Below are 21,843 nucleotides of genomic sequence, written 5' to 3'. Positions count from 1 at the left end.
TTCCCAGTGATGAGGCTGTCGTAGGCAAACCGGATTCTTAGCGGTCATTATTGCTCATTGTCATCTCTGGTTATGTATATTGTAATCCAGTTTCAGGCAAAATCTGGAACCAAAATTTCTAATATATCATCATCCCTACATTCGCAATGATGTCGTTGGTCATCGAAGCCGACATCACCACCCGACCGATCTCCGAGTTGAGCAGCTTCAGCTCTGCTAAGCTGGGCACAATATTGGCAATAGACGTGAAGGAATTCACAGAACAAATGGAGACAACATACACAAACTTTTCCTCTTTGTTCTTGTCCATCAAGATAAGGCCAGAGGTCAATGCTATAGAAACAAAAAGGAACAATTATGCTTGACAAGACAATGACCACGACCTTCCTCCCGGACCTCTTCAAAGAAGCTCGGGTCCATTTTCAATCCAATTAAGAAGGCAGCGAGCATGATCCCAAACTTGGACATTACCTCAACCACCAGCTTCTCCTTGTCCGGAAAAAAAGGGGCCTTGAACCAGCCCATCCTGCTCAACACCGATGGTCCTATCGATATCCCACTCTGCATGTATCATGCATGCATGCATCATGCATGATAGATTTCTGTATTACGTCTACATCCACTTTTTCTATATAAATATAAATATAAGAAATAAAAGTAAGATGACTTACGATGATGTCAGAAATGATCCTGGGTTGTTTAAAGGGACGGAGAAGGAAGTGGATGCTTTCTGGGTGATCCGCTGCGAAGTTCGAACAGCGTACGTGTTCATGGTTGATGTTTACACGTGGAAGGATCCTCACCCTTCGTTGGCCGCTATCATCTTTCTCTCTGATTTTTTATAAGCTATCTATGTATTGGATAAATTATTATAAAAAAAAAGCAATAAAAAAAAAAGCCGGTCATGCATACTCACGTGAATCAATTTAAAAATAATAATTATATATATATTAGCCATTAGTAAATAATGAATATGGCTAAACATATATATATGTTTGTATTCACGTGCCATGCATGCATATATATATATATATATATATATATATATATATATATATAAAATAAAATAAATAAAAAAAACAAAAAAAATCAATTCATGCGACTTATTCATGCACATATAATTGAGGATATGATAAATTCATAAAAGCATCCACGTATGCATGGGGACAAAAAAAATACATATAAAAAAAAATAAAAATAAAAATAAAAAAATTGATGGAAAGCATGCTATAGTCTTGAGACATGCATGCATGGGAAGATATATAATAATAATAAATTATTATTGTTATTATATGCATGCGCATGTTCATGGCAACAAATATATATAATAAAAAAACAATGATGATGAAGCATGCGTACATGCATGGCATATAAAAAAATGATGAATGAAATAATGATAAGCATGTAAGGGAAAAAATGGAAAAATCATGCAAAAAAATAAAAAAATAAAAAAATAAAAAAATAATAAAATGAGAAGTATTTGAGAAACATGTCATATGGGCATTCAAATATGCAGACATGCATAAAAGAGGTGGCCACCATATATAATATATATATATATATAAAAAGAAGCATGCATAGTGGCATAAAAAAATTATAATAATATAAAAACAAAAACAAAATGCATATTGAATGGGAAACATGCATGCGGACGTGCATGATAAAATAAAAGCATAAATAAATAAAAATAAATAGTAATAAAAAGAATGAGAAAGCATGTTCGTTTTTGCCCGAGATGATAAATAACATAGAGAGGAGAGAGAGAAAAAAATTAATGAATGATAAAAATTTTTAAATATGCAATTTCACGTGCATGTTTGTGCATGTTTAAAAAAATGGTCCCACTTGTCATACACATGGGTGCATATATATCTATCCCTAAATATATATGTATACTCAAATAAATACTTCTATAATAAGTGTGGACTGAAATAGATTTAAATAAATAAATAAATAAACAAATAAATAAATCTAGAAATGATAGCATGTCGCTAATCTTAAAAGCAACAACTGAGGGTGCTTGTCTCAAGACAGATGGTTAAATTTATCTCAGGCGACAATGAGATATATAACGCGATCTAGAGATGATAGCATCACTGCTAATCTTAAAAGCAACAACCGGGTGCTTGTCTCAAGACGATGGTTAAATTTATCTCAAGGCGACAATGAGATATATAACGCGATCTAGAGATGATAGCATCTCGCTAATCTTAAAAGCAACAACGGGCGCTTGTCTCAAGAGCAGGTGGTTAAATTTATCTCAAGGCGACAATGAGATATATAACGATGATAAGGCATAGGCAGTGGTGGCCTATTCATTTCACAATAGTAACCAAAATTATTATAAAAAAAGAGACGGCAATGAAATATACGTCTCAAAATGGCAACGCGACAGGCAACGTGGTGGCAAGGCATAGGCCGCGGCAACGATATATATATATATAAAGTCATTTATATCAACATATAAGTGATGTAATCAATATGTTTATATAATAAAATAACAAAATTTATAATTTGCAAATTCTCTTGTCTCTTTACTTGTACTTTTGCCCTTAATCGGAGGTTCCTAAGATTTTTTTTAATCTGGGGTAATTAATAATAGGGGCTTGCCCCTATTAGGAATGAAAGAACCCACACAAAACAAATACGACATTTGTGCTTCGATATATCGTCTGGTGTCTTTTCATGATGCCAGACACGTATTTTCGATCCCACAACTCCCTTTAGCCATTTTATGGACTTGGAGCCAATAACACAAGAGCGAACTATATTGGACAGGTTGATGCAAGTATTCAATGAAAGGACGAAAAGGTTCAAGCTAGGAGAAAGTCATTTGCAATTCAGGCCAGAGGATGTAGCATTGATATTGGGCCTACGTTGTGATGGTGAGCCCATAGAGTTCAAACATAAAAAGGAACGATGCACACTTGAGGAGTAATTCTTCATGAAAGGAGTAGATAGAAACAGGGATTGTCTAATACGTACTTTAATGAATTTAGTGGATAAGAAAAAAAGGAAACAAAGAGAGGAGTTCTGTCAAACTACTTTTGGTGTACATCTTGGGACCATTGCTATTTCCCACAATATCATGTGTAGCACCTTCTTGGTTACTCTATTACTTGAATGATTTAACCAAATTGGACCAGTACGCATAGACACAAGCAACCCACAAATGGCTTATGGATGATGCACCTGTTGCAGCTGCACGAGTGAAGCTTAGGTGTGCGGGGAAGCCATCTGTGATAGGATACCTAAGAAGTTGTGTCATTGCACTAAATGTTTGGTTCTATGAGGTAATAGGTACTGGGAAGAAGGTGTGTTTTGGGAAAACACCAAGGATCCTCTGCTACGGCAATAACAGTTACAGAAAACAAGACGGTGTCACTACATTACTCGAGTCACTCAAGGGAATAGAAGTAAGTGAATATATAGTTTTTGTTTGCAATTTCATGTAAATGTACAAGAGTTTGCACAAATGTTCATATTTATATGTATGTAGATCAACTTATTCGAATATCTTTAACCTATGTACAATTAAAATAGTTTTAGAGTAAACTATTTATTACCTTTCTAATATGATCTCTAATGTACAAACCCATTTATACTACTCCTTTAATATTTAATTATTAAATAAATGGTTAATAATTTTAGAGTTAACGATTGTCTTATTTTGCCAGTTTTTTTGACTTGGGACCAGCTAACCAGGCTGAAGTTGACCTTATTGGTCTTGGTAGAGCCGTGTGCACGAACATACAAAGAAGCCTGGTGGATTTGGCTACTGGTGTGCAAGCATCAGGCTTCAGTAAATCAAGGAAAGCAAAGGCCTCTCTCACGAAAGGTTGACAAGTCGCAGTCATTCTGTCTCATCTAGCCCAGACAGGTAGGCTACAAACGATGAGAAATTCATGTTGGTGATCAATGAAATGAAAGCACTCATATCAACAATTAGTAAACTTGAGGCAAGATTGAATGCGCTTGAGAAGACTATGGATTAACCGGCCGACTCAGAATTGGAATTGGAATCTGAACCTTTGCAAGGAGAACCGTCTGCCCCACCCTGAAAATGAGTGAAAAGTTGCCGTTAAACCCCATAAAGGCCCGGATGATGAACTTCTAGAGGAGACTCGTCACACATGCTGCATTGGCAACAAAGGCCAGGGCACCACGACCTACACCTGAGATTCCCAAAAAGGTTGCGCCAGCAAAGAAAGGGAGAAAAAGATCTGCACCAACACAAACCACTTCTGAGTCCACTGCAGTCGATGAAGAAACAATGAACGACGTTGGTAAAATAATAGAGTCCTTTGCAACTTTGAAGGAAGAGGAACTAATGACCGGCAATGATTTTGCTACAACCATATTTTTTTTTAACACAGTCAGGGTGACAAATCAAAAACTGGTATGGATGCCAAATCGGTAATTACCCAAGACGACAACGTCACAGAAAAGCAGATAGTCAAACCCTGATGTACGAGTTAATTTCATCCCCCAAAGAAAAAGGCTCAGTAGGGTTTCGCACTCCTTGATGAGTTGGAACAAATGACTCTGTCTGTTTTTCTCAATACCTGGATTGACAGGTGAGCTATCTAAGTTTGAAATAGCCCCATTAGTTTAGTTGTAAATAGTGTACAATATTGTTGTTGTTCATGTGTGATTCCAATTTGAAGTTCATATATTTCATGCTTAGATGCCATCATTATTACAAAACGAACTGTTATCTCAATAAGCATTTAGTTATTTTCATTGCAGTTTACTTTTACCAAAGTTTATTCTTCAATTTAGTTACTAAGTCAGTTTCTTCTTTAATGGTGTATTTACAGTTAACATATGTTTGCATTTGAGGATTTTGTTTCAGATATTAATCGCACATAAATTTGCCCTTCCTACTTATACCAAGACAATCGTTTGGTCCAACAGCTATGGACATACTTGTTGTGCACATTTGTATGCATTTTTAGATGGTAAACAATTGGTGCCGGATGACATCATTGATGTTTTTGTCTTAATATTGCTAGATTAAATGAAGAAGCACCCAGGTCGTTACAAGATATATGCTACCATTACCAGACCGCATATCCTCGCCTTATCCAAACAAAAGCATTCCCCCAAGGGGCTAGATAACTTGATTGCCCCTACTGTGCGTGATTATCCCAATGTGCAACTAGTGCTTATGCCATTTGTACTTAGCAAGCATTACAACCTTCTCGTGTTGGACAAGGCAAAGAAAAAATACATTCATTACTCGTCACTTGCAAGCATTGTATATGATGAGCCAGCAAATACTATGGTAATGTCTAAACTTTGAAATCGTAGTCTGTTTTGAGTTTCAATTTGCATAATTTGGTTTTCATCTTGCTTTTAGCGTGCATTGTTTGACATGTACCTACAGAAGAAGTTAGACATTATCGAGACAAAGTCTTATTGTTGGTCACATGTGCAAGACTGTCCACAATAGAGGGAAGACAGTGTGGATTACTTTGTCTACATCATGCGTTTCATGGAACAAATATTACATGGAGATCAACTCAATCTTCCCCATGGTGATGTCCCGCTAGTACGACTTCAGTATGCTACATGGATATTAGCAGAAGGTATTGCCTGCAACCCGCCAAAGAAGGATGACCCCACCCCCATCTTAGATGAACACACCAAAGATGATGAAATCTTTGCAGAACCAAATGAGAATTTCATTGTGACAACAAATGCTACAAAGCCACCAGAGCCAGATGCTACTTTAGTGCCTTCTACAGATTTAGATGCATACGAGACCGCATTAGATGATTGCCTCGAACTATAGATCTATAAAAGAAAGGATGCTTATGGTAGTTTATGTGTCTCATATGTGAATGAAAGTTTGTGTACTATTCTTTTGTGTGCACAGATATCGTAATTTGTCAATAATCATTGGACTTTGCGTAAACTGGTTTACAAATGTTTATGGAACTCGTACTTTATCCATAATCATTGGTAGTTGGTTACCATCTGCGAATATTGCTCTTTATTATATGAATACCTTCATAATTTTATAAACATGTTTAGAATTGTTACTTACCGTTTATATTTCGGCAGTATGTATTGATATATGACTCTCTGGCTTCATATTTTGCATGAAAATATTTAATATCTAGACGTCACTATCAATATCAAGCCATTGTGCTCAAAAATATTCTACCATAAAACTTCATAAGGTGAGATGTTCTACTACTTCTAAAAAGAAATATTTAACTTTTGTCACAGTTTTTAGTCTGCTATAACTGCATTACAGGTAGCTCTATTGTGCCCAACTTCATGACAGCGACTACAACGTAGCTCCCTCACATTGAATGCTTGTAATTCAATCCTCCTGCGTTTTGGGCGCCCAGGTCTTTTCTTTGTAATAGGTGGTCGAAGACGTAGAGGTCGGCTATCATCTTTAGGTTTGTCATCATTTGGTATAGGGAATATTGGGGTTGCGTAAGCTGCCTTGTATGAAGCAACTGTGTGATATTCAGCCACGAAATGATGAACGTTAGTATCAGTCTGCATGATCGCCACACAAGCATGTTGACATGGTAGACCATAAATTTGCCAATGTTGGTATGAGCATGTTCTATCACGTAAATTGATGGAGTTGCTATAGCTGTCAATAACCTTATATTGTTCCCCATTAGAGTGGCCAACGACAAGGGACCTGCTTTCCTCTATCATTTCCTCAATCTTCTTGTGAACCACGGGACAAAGGTGAGTGTCCCATTTCTCACATTGTTGGTGTTGATCATACCGCATGTTCATTACTTTGTACCTATGACACGTATGGATTAGACCAAATGTAAACAAAGACGTGTGGATTCTACATGGAGTACAACAATACTAAAGGCAACAGCTTTGTAACCATGCAGTAATAGATATAACTAAACATTTTCATAATTTAATAAACATATAATTAATATAATAATGACTTATCAATAATATTAACTAGGAAAGACAAATACTAATTATAAAACTTCAAAAGTATTCAGAAACCATGAAAAGTAATCAATAAAAGTGATAACTATACCAAAAAGTGCAATTGAGAACATTTAATGTCAATCCTGAATGAATAAACTATTTAACAATACAGTTAGGAAGAAAACCTAATCGAGTCAACCATATTGCACACAGGAAGGTGGCATGCCTCTCTTATCCATGCATTAAAAGATTCAGTAACGTTTGAGTATATCTCACCCTATTGGAATCCCAGGAATAAGTAATTACACCAATGCTTCAAGTCCGATTTTTGGAACAACCAGTTATGGGCCTGCGCCGAGGTGAGTAAGAGTTTGTTTACAGCATCATCATATTCTGAAGATGTGCATGCATATGCTACACGTACAATCAAGCTCCAACACTCATCTTTCAATACCCTTCCTAGCTAACTATTTGATTTTAAGAAGTTTTCTTGAAGATGTCGTAGGCAGTATACATGTGGGGAAGAAAGGAACACTCTGGCCATAGCATTCATAAGGCCCTTGGATCGATCGGATATGAGCGTAATGATCTTGCCATAGTCAGCTTCACCATATAATGCATCACCTAATGTTGATATGAACCACGTCCAGTTGTTATCAGTCTCATTATCCATGATAGCAAATGGCAAGTGGAATAATCCTTCATTTGCATCCTTGCTTGTAGCACCTAAGAGTATGCCACTATATCTCCCAAGTAGATGTGTTCCGTTAAGAAATAGCATAGGTCTGCAACCCTTTCGAAATCCATTAAGACAAGCACCAAAACAGAAAAAACCACATCTAAATTGCTCACCATCCTTGTCAATGATCACAATGCTTCCCGGATTTGTTTCAGCTAACTTTCCCGCATACCATAATAGCATATCATAGCTTGATATATCACTCCCATGGAGAATTCCTCTTGCTAACTCTTTACCCATCCATGCTTGTTTGTATGGCAAGTGAACACCTTGTTCAAGCAATAAATCCCGTTGTATATCCACTACACAGTATAGAGGACGATCTCGGAGTTTTGGTATTACATGCCTACCAACCCATTTCTTTGATGCTTTTGGATGTGACGTTGTGCTGATACCTCCACTACAAGTATGCACCCCTTGGGTTGTTTTGATTCTAAATGTTGGCAAGTTGCCATCTCTTGAAGCATGGACACACCATTCACAACCATTGGTAGCACATGTCACAGTAACTCTTTCTTTATCATATTTAATGAACTGAATGTTGAAATTCCGCTTGATAGCATGGTCACAAAAGGCTTCCTTGAATTGTGTTGCACTTTCATAACATTGACCAACTGTGAACATGTCGGGTTCAAAATTTCTTGAAGAGTTCGACATTGCTCCTCTAGGCAAACTGGATAATGGCAAGGGCATTGATTAAATGCAGCGCTTTGTGACAAAGGCTCTCTGATTACATCAATACGAATGTTAAACAGTTACTGACATATGTAATGACTATTGTCTGAAATTGAATAGAAAATAACATATGTAAACAAAAACTTCCATAAATAAAAATTTAGGTGATTATAAAGACTTTAGCATCAAAACTTATGCATAACGAATGATTTCTAATTAGAAAATAATGCACAAAAAATGTATAAAGGTGAATTTACATGAAATAGTGAGATTGTGAACACTATATAAAGAAAATAAACACTAATTAGATATGATAATTACGATAATACTGATGACAAAGAAGAGCCCTCTGTAATTCCATTATCAATCTTGACTATCATATCCACCACATTCTTGTTAAACATACGGTGAATGTGACGCATCCATTGGAAGTCGCTTTCTGAGCTAATACAAGACGTTGTCTTCTGCTCATATGGCATTATATACTTCACCCTCACACGGGTAGCTTCAAGGTTCCACCGTTCACATATCTCCTCTACTATCAACCCCCATGCAGTTAAGACAATGAAGTGTAATACATAACCCTCTCTCTTATGCCGTGCAATACTGTAAAATGTATCCATCCCTAGATCAACGAAAACTAACAAAGGTGAGATAAGGATTGAAATGTTCATTACCATATACATTATAAGTTACACAAAATAAATACCACTACAAGACGTTTGTTTTCACTTTGTTCCCGTTGCAAGCTTTCTCTCCCTGCTAGTTTTTTTCACCTACACCATGATCGACTTTCCTCCCCACCAAGTTAGTCTTCAGATTGAGAAGAGATTTACTCCATTCTAACATAAAAGCTTGAGTATAAAAGCAATGGGAACAAGAAGCTTCTTCTACAAGACAATAAGGACAAACAACCATACTTTGACAAGACCTGGCGCCATTTTTCCTTCATTTCCCTCTCAAAAGCATGCAAGGGTATTTTTGAGATTTTCAGAATATTTCACAGATTAAAGTAACGAAAGAGACAATGTGGAAAGAGAATTAAAAAGGAGGGACTGAATAGTATAAATTTTTGTCAAAGGGACTGAATGGTATATTTGAAAAGTCTCAGGGACTTATAAGTAATTTACCCTAATTATTATAAATATATCATTAATTTTAATGAATATAATAAATTATTTAAAATAGTATCTCAATTTGATAATTTATTGATTTAATTAATATATATTAAATAAATAATCATTTTAATTTGGGTTTAGATTTTTTTGGATTTTTCTAACCCCTATATCGGGTTAGAATTTAGGGTTTTTCCTAATCCCAGATTAGAATTTTAGGTTTTAATAATAATAATAATAATAATAATAATAATAATAATAATAATAATAATAATAATGAAAGAACTAATGATAATAATAATAATAATAATAATGAAAGAACTAATGATAATAATAATAATAATAGCCTAATGTATTATTATTATAATTATAATTACAATTATTATTATTATTATTATTATTATTATTATTATTATTATTATTATTATTATTATTATATAGCAATGTATAACAGTAACTCAATGAAAACAAAATGATTGTCCATTTTAGTAATTTTCCACCTCTAAAAGCCCTTTTAAAAATCTCCATCCAAACAACTTCACACATATAAAAGTACTTCTCCATTAACTTATCCAAACATATAAAATACTAAAAAGTACTTAACTTACTCTGAAAATCACTTTTGAAGAAAGTGCTTCTACAATTAAAAAAAAAAAAAAACTCTTTTTTCAAAAACCAACCCGAACAAAGCCTAAATGTAACTCCTACAAAATTGCAATATGAAATATAAACCAAGAATGAGGATTACGTAAGTATAATACACATATAGAACTACTGTATAAATAGAGACGCTCCAAAAAGGTCATCTAGATGTTCCGCATTACTCACTTATAGGTCAAAATCACTTTTCTTGTAAATTTAGTATATTTTAGATAAAACTTGGAAATCCTAGCCTTTATTGACCATGCATGTTATGCCCTCATTGTTGGCGATGCTGTAATACACCGTAATATGGTTTGGATGAAAGCCCCAACATTCTTAGATAGACCTAAGCACGGACTATTAACTTGACAAAGTTAAGCTAAACTTGACAACATGTGCCTCCTCATTGTACCTAGCAATTCCAATAAATGAAGCAATTACCAACAAACTGAATAGAGAAGGTTATGCAAGGACTAAGGAAAAAGAGATATTGCTATGGAGGAAGGGAGATCTTCAAAGTTAGCTGCAAATCATCCAAGTAGTTACACACAACACAACCTACTAAAACGTTGAGCAACTTTGAGGAGTGTAATGCCTTACTTTTTATAACATCAAAGTGGTGAAATAAGTTAAGGCTCTAGATCTAAGGTGAAGAAGAAGAAAATTGGTGAATGAGAGTAAAGTAATGAAGGAGAATCAAGAAAAATGATGTAGAAGAAGAACAACAAGAACAAGATGGAAAGTGAGAAGGAGAAGAAATGGCAATTAATGATATTATCGACAGTTGATAGTACATAGAGATAGGATTTTAATCATAATAATATATGGCATGGACCTTAATGTCATTTTCCTTGAAAGATAATGTACACGGCTACTGCTAATATATATAAGCCAAATAACCACTCACCAAGATTTGAACCCATGACCTCCAATTCACCAATCAAACATCCTAACCACTTAACCAAACTCTTTTTGTCTTTGTTTTTTTTTCTTTTTTGGTTAAATTAAGAAAAACTAAAACCTAAAAATATATTTTGAAAAGAACATTAAATTATCTCACTTTCTTTTTAATCTATACATACCCTTTTACATCTCATTATTTTACATTTTAGGGGGCATATGGTTGTAAGGAATGGAATAGAATGGAAAGGAATGGAATGAAATGGAGTGGAAGAGTAATGATAACGAGAGGGACTAGAGAAGGAATGGAAATGAAAACTATGTTTGGCTGGAAGGATTAGGAATAGTGAGGTAGTTTATTGGGAATGGGAAAAGTGAAAAAAGAAAATATGATAAAATAACTATTATGCCCAAGATTGCTCGTTTTCCTCTCACTCCCCACCCACTCTTCTCTCATACCCATTCATGCCATCCAAACAAAGGTATGACAGTAAGGGAGAACCATTACTTACACTTTCCCATACCTTCATTTGTGAATGTTTTTTGGAAGTTTATCATTACCCTGGCCCCCATAGGATAATGAACCATTAATGAAGGGGGTGGGGGTTAAACCCTACTGTCAAGTTATTTTCTTTAATTGTTATTAGCAAACATTACAAAAGATATTACTCAACATGTTTGTGTATTACTCAACCTTATAACTCATTATTTTTATATGTATTACTCACCTCTGTTATTAATATTATTTAAAATGAATAGAAAAACAAAATGTCAATGATGTAATAGTATAATCGTATTGTTAATTTAAAATTATAATCTTTTCTACACATTTTAGTGTATTTTTAGGTGAAATTTCTAAAATCTTGTTTATATCTATACATGTTAATTTATAATTTTTTTATTTATCTTCATTAACAAGATATTTTAAATAAGAAATCTAAATTAGGATAAAAATAGTCATTAACAACTATTAATATTTTAAAATTTTGTTAGATTTATCATTTTTATATTTAAGAATAACAAGTAATTAAAAAATAAATTAATAATTATAATTTTAATTATTATGGTTTATTTGAAATTATCTTAATTATTTTTGAATTTTTTAAAATTATATTTGTTTTAACCAGCTGAAGTACAAGTTATTAGTGGGTTTTATTCTTTTAGTAAAAGCTATAAACAATAAATTACACTTATGTTGTCCCACATCGCTAACCTACAAAAAACAACATGAAAACCTCCTACCAAAGCAATTATAAGATTTCAACTAACCCAAAAAAAAAAAAAAATTTATTCTTTTTTAACATTTTGTATTAGTTTTAATATTTTAAAATATAATTTTATTTAAAAATAATGAAATTCGATGGGTCGACCCAAGAACCGGTGAGTTTTGGCCCAGTCTATCAGTTTTAGAAGGAGCTCCAGACCGGGTACGAATCACCCTAGAGGTGAGCCTGACCCACAGAGTCCGCCAAAACATAGAATGGGCTGATGTTGATCCATCAAAAACCGATCCCTGACCCACCAGGCCGAGCCTGGTGGATCCGGTTAAGAGATCCATGCCCATCTAAATATGTATACACACGCACCGATCCATAAGCGCACACGCACCCCTCTTTTCCCAAAGAAGAAAAAGTCCCTTCCACTCCGACTTTTCTTTTTCCAATTCACCACTTCAATCCCTTCTCATCCGGACCACCAACAATGTCATCAACATTAACAGTGTTACTTTTTGCCTTTCAAAAAATCCTTTCTTTAATTTACTTTATACACTGCAATTTTTATTTATAACAACTCAAGTTCTATGATCTAGTCAAACATTTTCAAACTTTTAAAATTTATTCAACAACAATAACCCGATTTTGTTAGATCAAAATATTTTGAGTTATTTTTAAAAATTTACTTAACATTAATGAAAATTTCTATATATTATATATATTTTTTTCATTTTCCTCTTAAATACTCCTGAAATTATTTAATTTGTTTAACAACAAAGCAAATTCATTATATCCCTTATCTTGCTCTAAAATATTATTAATATTAAATGTGAACTTGTTGTGGTGGCTAAGTGCAAAGGAATTTGGCCAATGAAAGCACAAGTATTCTTGGGCCCAATCCCAAGGTAGAAGACAAAAAGTGGTAGATGAACTGCATTTTATATGGCAACAGAGACAGTTTCCAATACATGCATGCCATGCACCCCAATAACTATAACATCATTTAATATTTGTGTGCCTAGAATATATATACATGTGATGCTAAGTTGCTAACATCAGAAACAAAAATAAATAAATAAAACGAATAAAAAATCCAGCTCACATGCCAATTGCTCTCAATCCTCTTCATGCAAATGGACCACCAAAAATATCATTAAAAACAGTTGGTATGCAATCTTTGAAAATAAAATTACTTGCATACCCTTGTTCATGAATAATTACTAATAAATTTTTATAAAAATTATATAAAACTGTTTTTACTTGCATAGCCTGTAAATTTTATGAAAATATAAATTAAATTTTATTTTTATCATTTATTTCAACAAATGAATGAAGAGAAGAGGGTAAAAAAAATAGTTTAAGGGTATTTGGTTAAGTTTTCGATTTTTGATTTTTTTTTTTCTATAAATCAGAAACTATAATTTTGTTTTTATATTTAGTTTTTTAAAAAAAAGTTTCAAATTTTTTAATGTATTTTAAAAGCTATATATTTTTTTTATAAATATAGGGGATTATTAAAAATAAATATAACACATTGTTTTGTGAAAGAAACATTCTATTATAAATTAAAATATTGTTATGCCTGCAGGAGATTTTTCCTACCTATACATCAGATGAAGTGGAGTTTGAGTTACTTCAACAACAAAAAAAAAAGTGGAGTTTGAGTTAGAGATAGAAAGATCTATAGATAAAAAAAAAATAGAATTCTAAATTGTGGATGAGATTGGAAACTGAGATTACAGCTGGATGTAATGGGGAAAAAATTATATATATTTATCAATTTGAAAATTTTGGAAACTTTTAATTGATGGATAATAATAAATTTGGTATATCTATCTTAAATACAAGCGAACATATTATTGAAATGCAATATTCATTACATAAATTATTTATGAAATTATAAATATTTTATATTAAAAAATAAAAAAACACAATAAAAATAAATTCACAATAAAATAATGTTGAGTATAAAAAATATTCATTTACAATAATTTTATTTTTAAAATGAAATTTAAATAATATATAATTAATAGGCGAGTTTTGTCAAATCAAATTTTTTGAATTTCCAGAGTACTATTGTAGTTTTTCTTCTTCACACAAAATAAAAAACCAAGTCAATTTTATTGTTTTTAAATAAAATAAAATAGAGATATTAATAACAGCCAATGATAGATTTTTTTCAACTATATAAACAAATAAAAATTGACATATATATATATTAATAACAGCCAATGATAGATTTTTTTCAACTATATAAACAAATAAAAATTGACATATATATATATATGTCACGCCCCAACTCCCGGGCCCACAGGACGTGACAACCGTTACGACAATCCCAAAGAGGGATACCACGCCATTCAACCATCGAGATGCCACAAGACTGACCAACAACATATAATCAACATTATTTAACATTGTCAGAAGGTATAGAAATACAATAATACACAGCGGAAGTAAGAACAACAATAACAATAATATGATACAGAAATAAAGGGGTTTACAAATGTACAGGGAAACAAACTAACAACAGCAACAAAGCTAGCTAATACACCAAAGTTTACAAGTTTCTGAAATACAAGCCATGAAATAAGGTTCTCTACATACTAGTGGATCCAAGACTCAACAACATATGCATGACCAAAATAAACATACATAAACTGAAAAGGAAATACAATAGATAGAACAGTAGTAAATGCTCAGCACACTGCCACACAGTCGTATCTACTACCTGCAACAGCTTGGGAAGAGAAAAGAGGGGTGAGCAACTAGTGTTACTTAGTGAAAGGAAGTTAGCACAACTCCATCAGAGAATACCAACAACAAAGGCAAAAATAAAACTCTAAAATGAATACTTTACCAAAGGAATAATAGTTTAAAACGTTATCGCAATAATAACAATCTTTAAAAGAAGTAACATAACATAATATAATGCCAAGAAAGCCTTTTTACCTCAGCCTAGGTTTACAACACCAAAACCACAAAACAGTGATCATAAGGTTCCAAAAGATGAAAACAAGCTAATTATGAAACTAATTTTTCATCATAGAACATATAAATCAAAATAGTTCCAAAATATAAGCATAACAAACTAAATAACATGAGTTTCGAAATAAGTAATCATAATACTAGTGGCAAACCAAATTTATGGGAGACTGCCATCCTAAGAGTGACAACTAGGCTTCACCGGCTCACCACTAATTCGAGATGACACTACAAATAAACTCAATGGAAATAAATCTCAAACCCAGCATATAGCAACACCCAACACTCACCCAGCATAAAATGGTCTAGAAACCTCTCCAATCCATCGTCGAGGCCGTGGTTAGGTTTAGAACCGTCAAGGTACTCATGCCTTTGACATTGACCCATCTATTCACCGGTTGGTGACTCCGTTTGCCCGATGAATATCCAATAAAGGTCTACACTCCCACTTGAAATGACCCTCGTAAAAAATAAGTTGGTCTACCACACCACCTTAACATCCTAGCTGAGGAGACCACCTACTGTAGTAGGACATTACCATGCAATTTCAACAACAAGAGTAATTCCACACGAATTACAATAGGCAACAATAATTATCAACTAACAACACCTCAGCCATTTCCACGAGAAAATGTTAAATCACAAGAAAACTCAAGCTTTTAACAGAAATTGATTTACAAAATCCAATACAAGCAACAATATGTAAATTCTTTCCTTTCGACAAACCAAAAATGAGTTCAAGCTTAGTTCACAAAAAATCAAAGAATGTCACAACAAATCCAAAGTTTCACAAGACAAAGATTTTTCAAACTTCTTGAAGGATTTCAATCACAAGTCAAACATGAACATTCAAACTCTAATTAAGACATTCAAGATCTTTAATAATAATAAGTATCATTCACCAAGATGGCAAACAATTAAAACCAATAAAGATTTACTTAAGCTATGACATATATATATCTAGTTATCGGTATTCTTCTAATAAAACTTTGTTTAACAATCCCACTCACAAAATTTGACGATTTCACCTCTGCAATGCTAATCCTTGGCTAAATCTTTGCCTCAAACCAAAGCTTCACCTTCTTGCTAAAGCACAACAAAACATAACAATTGTTAATACAAAATCCAAGCAAGAAACCCTAGGTTTCATCTACCAAACAATCCAATTTAATTCTAGTGTTTGCTAAACTAACCCTTGAGGTTGCTAATGAAATCCTAAAGGTTTAAGCCTACCTCTAATCCAAGGAAACCAAGAAAACAAGGAGAACTCACCTGAGCTATAGTAACTCAGAAAACAAAGAAGAAAGAGATCCAATGATTTCACTAGATTGAAGCCAAACAAACCAAGGCAAAAACTCTTCTCAAGCTTCAATAACAAAGAACAAGGTTCAAGCTCCAAATTAAACCAACCAAATAACCCTAGCTTCATCCAACCAAACAAAAAAGAAGGAAAGAGAGAGAAAAAAAAAGCTTACCTTGAAAAAACAATGGATTGATCTCTAAGCTCCACCAACAAGCCCAAGAAGTCCTCCAAAACTAGCCCTTAATCTCCAAGGAAAGGTGGAGGAAGAGAAGAGGAGGGGATGAGGGAGTTTGGGAGAAGAAAACTCAAGAAAAAGGGTTAAAACAGGCTTAAAAACACACAAAACACACGTGTGCAGCCCACACAGTGGATGCACACCACTCTGCTTGGAATGTGAGGCCTAGTGTGTGGCCCACACACTAAGCCGCACACCCCTTTGCCTGGGGTGTGCGGCCCCTTGTGGGCCGCACAGGCCCCAAGATGGCCTGTGCGGCTTGTGCACAGCCCGCACACTCTCTGTGCTGCCTGTGCACAACCCGCACACTCTCTGTGCGGCCTGTGCATAGCCCACACACCCTTTAAAACTCCCGAAACTCACCCCAAAACTCTTAGCAAGAGGCAACGAACTCAAAACAAAAAAAATTAACCATGACATCGAATGAAGGAACAAGGAAAAGCCAAAATAAACTACTCTATACAAGAAAGGTAAACCCCCACGGTGGGAAAAAAAGAAATTTCTACCCTGAAATTTCCTTCTAGGAACAAGAAAAAGAAACAACAAGGCTAACAAGTAAAACCCGAAGAGGCAACAAAACTTTAACTTTCTAAAGAAAATAACTCTATCTTTAACACCACTCCTCTACCAAAACAAGACAACTATGGAACACTGAGCTGACAAACAAAGCAAACAACACAAGACTAAGTAGGATGACCTGGATCAAGCACTGGAGTAGGCTGATAACATCTACGTGGTTCTCGACATCGTCCTTCATGGAATTTATGGCAATTCCAACACTATCGCATAGTTCCTCCTGATCTTGTACCTAACACACTACCTGAAGGTACTGAACTCTGCTGCCTACTGGACTGGCTTGGAGGAACCCTGAAGAAACCAACTGAAGGTGCACCAGCAGATGAACTCTCACCTCTGCTCTTCTTTGAGGGTTGACTTATTTCTATAGTTCTTCTTTTACTCATGCTCTCTCGAACTTGCTTGCCTTCTAAAACCCACCTTTCTACTCGAAGGGCCAACTGAGCTACCTCTTTGAAGCTCTGATATCCCGTGACTGCCATCCTCTCTCGGACATTGAGGTTCAACCCTGCCTCGAACTTCGAACACAAGACTTCCTCGAAGCCCACTAGCTTGGGTACAAAGTTTGTAAGTCGTTTAGCTCTGTCTCATACTCCGTCATAGATCTGTCACCCTGGCTTAACTACAAGAACTCCTGCTTCTTCTAATCTCTATGGAAGCGAGTATAGTACTCCTCATCAAACTCATTCTGAAAATCCAACCAAGTCAAAACAACACGAAAAATGGCCTTTCAAACTTTCCCATCAAACTCTGGCTCTGCTCTCAAGCAACCTGGTGGCGACTTTGAGCCTCACCTTATCTTTAAGAACCATATCATCGAAAGTGTCTATCACTCTCTTTAGCCACTCTTTGGCCACCATGAAATCGCTCGTGTCATCAAAGGAACTACAACCCAACTGTCGGGCTTCCTTCAAAAGCTTGGACAAGAACAAACTCTGACCGGACCAAATATCATCTATAGGGACTCGGGGAACTGACTACATCAAGCAGGTATTGAAGTGGGTGGCTGCACAATTGGTATGGACCCTCCAAAAGCTCATGAAGTTTCTGAACTCTTGATAGATCGGCTGCCTATCCTGATAATCCCAATAGGCCCTGAAAGCCTATATCGCCTCTGGGGATAGAGCTAACTCGGGCACTAGGGCCGGGGCACTAGCTCAGGTACCCCTGGAGCGTGCACCGATGCTTTTTTTATTGATAATGTTAAAAAAGAAAAGGTAATTGAGGGCTTTAGGAATGTAGATAGGATTATTCTTTTAAAATTTAGTTTGGATGGGGAGACTTAAGATGCCATTAGAATTTTATGCCCCTTATGTAGGATTGAGTAAGTAGGTTAAAAATGAGCTTTTAGTGTATTTAGATGAGATTATTCAAAAAATACTGAATAATGGAAAAAGTTTTTATAGGAGATGACTTAAATAGCCATCAAGGTAAGGAGGCTAGAAATTTTGAGAAGGTTCATTGTGGGTTTGGCAATGGTGATAGGAATGATTTGTTATTAGTTAATACTTTGCATGGGAAGAAAAATGAGCATTTAATTAGTTATAAAAGTAGTTCTAGTTGGAGCCAAATTGAATTTTTCTCTTACAAAGCAAATTGAAAAATCAATTTGTAAAAATTACAAAGTGATACTAAAAAAAGTCTAACGACCCAATATAGATTGTTGTTGATCTAAGCTTAAAGAATGGTGTTTTGAATAGTAAAGTAAGAATGCCCCATAATTGAAAGGTACACTTCAAGGATGGTAAGGTACTAAAGTTTCAAAGTAAAGTTGATGCTTCTTTTACTCTATTAACAAGCTGAGGACTAGTAAGTGCACAAGTTGCACAAGTAACATAGTAAATGAGTAAGGATGTCTATCTCATAAGAATGGGAAGTATGGGTATTAATTATTTTCTATTATCCAGCCGAAAGATAAGGATGGAGCTAAAAACTTAGGGAAAGTTAAATTAAGAATTACAAAAACCGACAAATGCTAGCGGAAAGGCAATGAATCTATACCGGTTAACAGTTGCAAGTAAACTTCTATATCAGTTTATTTTCAAGGGTGTATAGGACCATGAACTCCTAGATTATGCTAAAACATTTCTCAAATCTATTAGCACCTAATCTCATATGAAGCTAGGTTGGAATCTCTTCCTTACCTAATTCTCCTTACGATTACATTAAACCCTTTATGAGGCCCTCTATTAGATTTTACCAAAATATAGAGAGCTTGAGGCACCCTATCACTAGATGTGCCTACAACCCCTTTAACCTATGGTAGATCTATTATATGCAATCAGATTTTTTTTTCACAATCACTCACATCAAATACAAATTAGATCTCTTACTATAATTAATTTATAGCATCAAAGGACGCATAGATCAATCATCGATAAAATTCCCTTAATAAACAAAAAATAACGAAGACTAATTACAAGTTCATCCCAAGATTTATCATTTTGAATACCTTAGGATATTTAGTTCCTTGTCCTATGAAAGTTCACAATGCAATCCAAGATAAACGAAATAAAAATTGAACACATAATGAAAACTCCTTTGAACTAAATGCTTCTCTTGGTTGACGAAAACCTTTCTAGGGAGACTTGATCCATCCTTTCAATCTTCATGTTGTGTTGCTCGATATCTCCTCACAATCACTGTCAAGGATCTTTCCTCTAAACTACACTTAAACTCTTGAAAAGATCTGATGGACATCAAAAACCTTCACCAAAAGTGCCTCACAATCTCAAAAACAACCCTTTTATTGCTGTAGAATTGAGGCTAAATACATAGGCAACATAGGGGTGTGTTCCAACTTGTTTTCTTACCCTTGAGCAAACCCTAAAGATACATAGGGAAAATGATGCGTGAGGTTTGTAATGCACTAATCCACAAGTGTAAGTGTCATCAAGTAATAGTTATTGTGTGAGTAGAGTTGCCCTATCCACAGGTACTAAAAATCACTAGTACTGCATTTATCCTTATTATCTAACTGAAATGAAGTTATAGAGAAGTGAATTGCTAAACTAGAATTCAAATTGTTAAGAAATAAGGTCGAGATTTCAAAGAAGAAATCCACCGATTAAGTGAAAGAGGTGTTCAAATAAGATTTCACTTGAGATTAATGAAATAAAGTAATTGCAATTAGCATAGATTAAACCTAAGTGTTGTTGGACCGATGGGATTCAAGAATATATCGAGTGCTCTCTCAAAACTCCTCAATATTTAATCTTATACTACGGTAAAATTAAATCTCTTTAAATTCTACTTGCATATGATTGTAATAAGATTTAGGAAACCCTATTTAGAATTGGAGTTCTCTCTATACCAATTCTAATCAGGAGAACCTAAGCTACCTATCTCTAGTGTGCACTAATGATTCTTTTCATTTATAGGTAATCCTATGCTATGAATCACTCAACCTCGATCATGTAATCAAATTTAATAAGCCACTCTCGTTACGCTAATTCAACAAAATAAGCACATAGATGAACCCAATAATCCAAAGAAAATCTATATTTAAAACAATATAAAAGTAAGAATATCCCAAGCTACATCAAATCCAAACACTCAAGGAAGTTAACCCACCATTGGGGTGATGCTCATCTCAAAACAAAGAAAGTAATGTTCTAGAAGAAACTCCATGAAAGAGATCTCCGCCCCCCCACCCCTTCTTTCCCCTTCCCCTTTCTAATATCTTCAAGAATTGTACTTGATGTGAGTCGATATTGTCACCAAGGATCATCACTCTGGTGACTCTCTCGGACTCTCTTCTTCTTTAACCTCGCTCCTAAACCCTATCCGTGGTCTCACCAAAGTCTCTCCAAAGCGAGCCTCCCCCAATACCTTTTTTAGCTTCCTTTTTATACCCCCATGAATCTAGTAACTATATAGGCAAGTACATAGGTGTCTACTTTTCCCATGTAACTCTCTAGAAAACTTCAAAACACTAATTTTGTGGTTACATGGTCATATACACAAGCATGTAGTTTGGCGGCTGCCCGTGTAGTTCTATGGAAAATCCTGCTATTCAATCTTGGAATCTACACGGATATGTACATGGGCATATAGTTTGCACATGTATTTCTCCAGATTCTTATTGTGCTCGAGCTGGGGAATACACGGCCATGTTCTTGGCCTGTGTATATCTCTAGAATTCCTCATTGCCAATGCTTAAGAGGTACACGGGCAAGTACATGGGTGCGTACTTTGCCTGTGTATTATTTTAAATGTTGTTTTTCGCTCCGTTTTACTCCCGATTTCATACTTTGGCTTCAGTTATGTTTATATTGGCTTGAAATTATAAAAAGAACAAACTGAGGACCAAATCACTCTTAAAAAAATACTTTTGATGACAACTTAAGTGCAAAAGATAATATCAAATTTATATGATATGGCACTTATTACAAAAAATGAACTTGACATTACTCAACACGAGTAGTGTTAATTAACACTATCTTAACAAAAGGGTGTGTTCCAAGTCTTGTTGCTTTATGGAATTCTCCTTTCCACAGTATCCATCAAGCCTTTAGCAAACAATCAACAGT

The 21,843-nt window shown here is 34.6% G+C and overlaps 2 protein-coding genes across 2 annotated transcripts; both read right to left on the bottom strand.

Moving 5' to 3' along the window:
- Positions 1-6,240: 6,240 nt before the first annotated feature.
- Positions 6,241-6,687, bottom strand: LOC120255116. Its single transcript, XM_039263007.1, has one exon. It carries the CDS (start codon positions 6,685-6,687, stop codon positions 6,241-6,243), a length of 447 nt encoding a protein of 148 aa, XP_039118941.1.
- Positions 6,688-7,390: 703 nt separating this feature from the next.
- LOC120255115 lies at positions 7,391-8,359 on the bottom strand. The gene has a single exon (XM_039263006.1). It carries the CDS (start codon positions 8,357-8,359, stop codon positions 7,391-7,393), a length of 969 nt encoding a protein of 322 aa, XP_039118940.1.
- Between the last annotated feature and the right edge of the window lie 13,484 nt (positions 8,360-21,843).

Source organism: Dioscorea cayenensis, unplaced genomic scaffold (genome assembly GCF_009730915.1).
Source record: "Dioscorea cayenensis subsp. rotundata cultivar TDr96_F1 unplaced genomic scaffold, TDr96_F1_v2_PseudoChromosome.rev07_lg8_w22 25.fasta BLBR01000847.1, whole genome shotgun sequence".
NCBI lineage: Eukaryota > Viridiplantae > Streptophyta > Magnoliopsida > Dioscoreales > Dioscoreaceae > Dioscorea > Dioscorea cayenensis.
The sequence above is the reverse complement of the archived record's forward strand: the minus strand, read 5'-3'. Positions and strand labels throughout refer to the sequence as shown.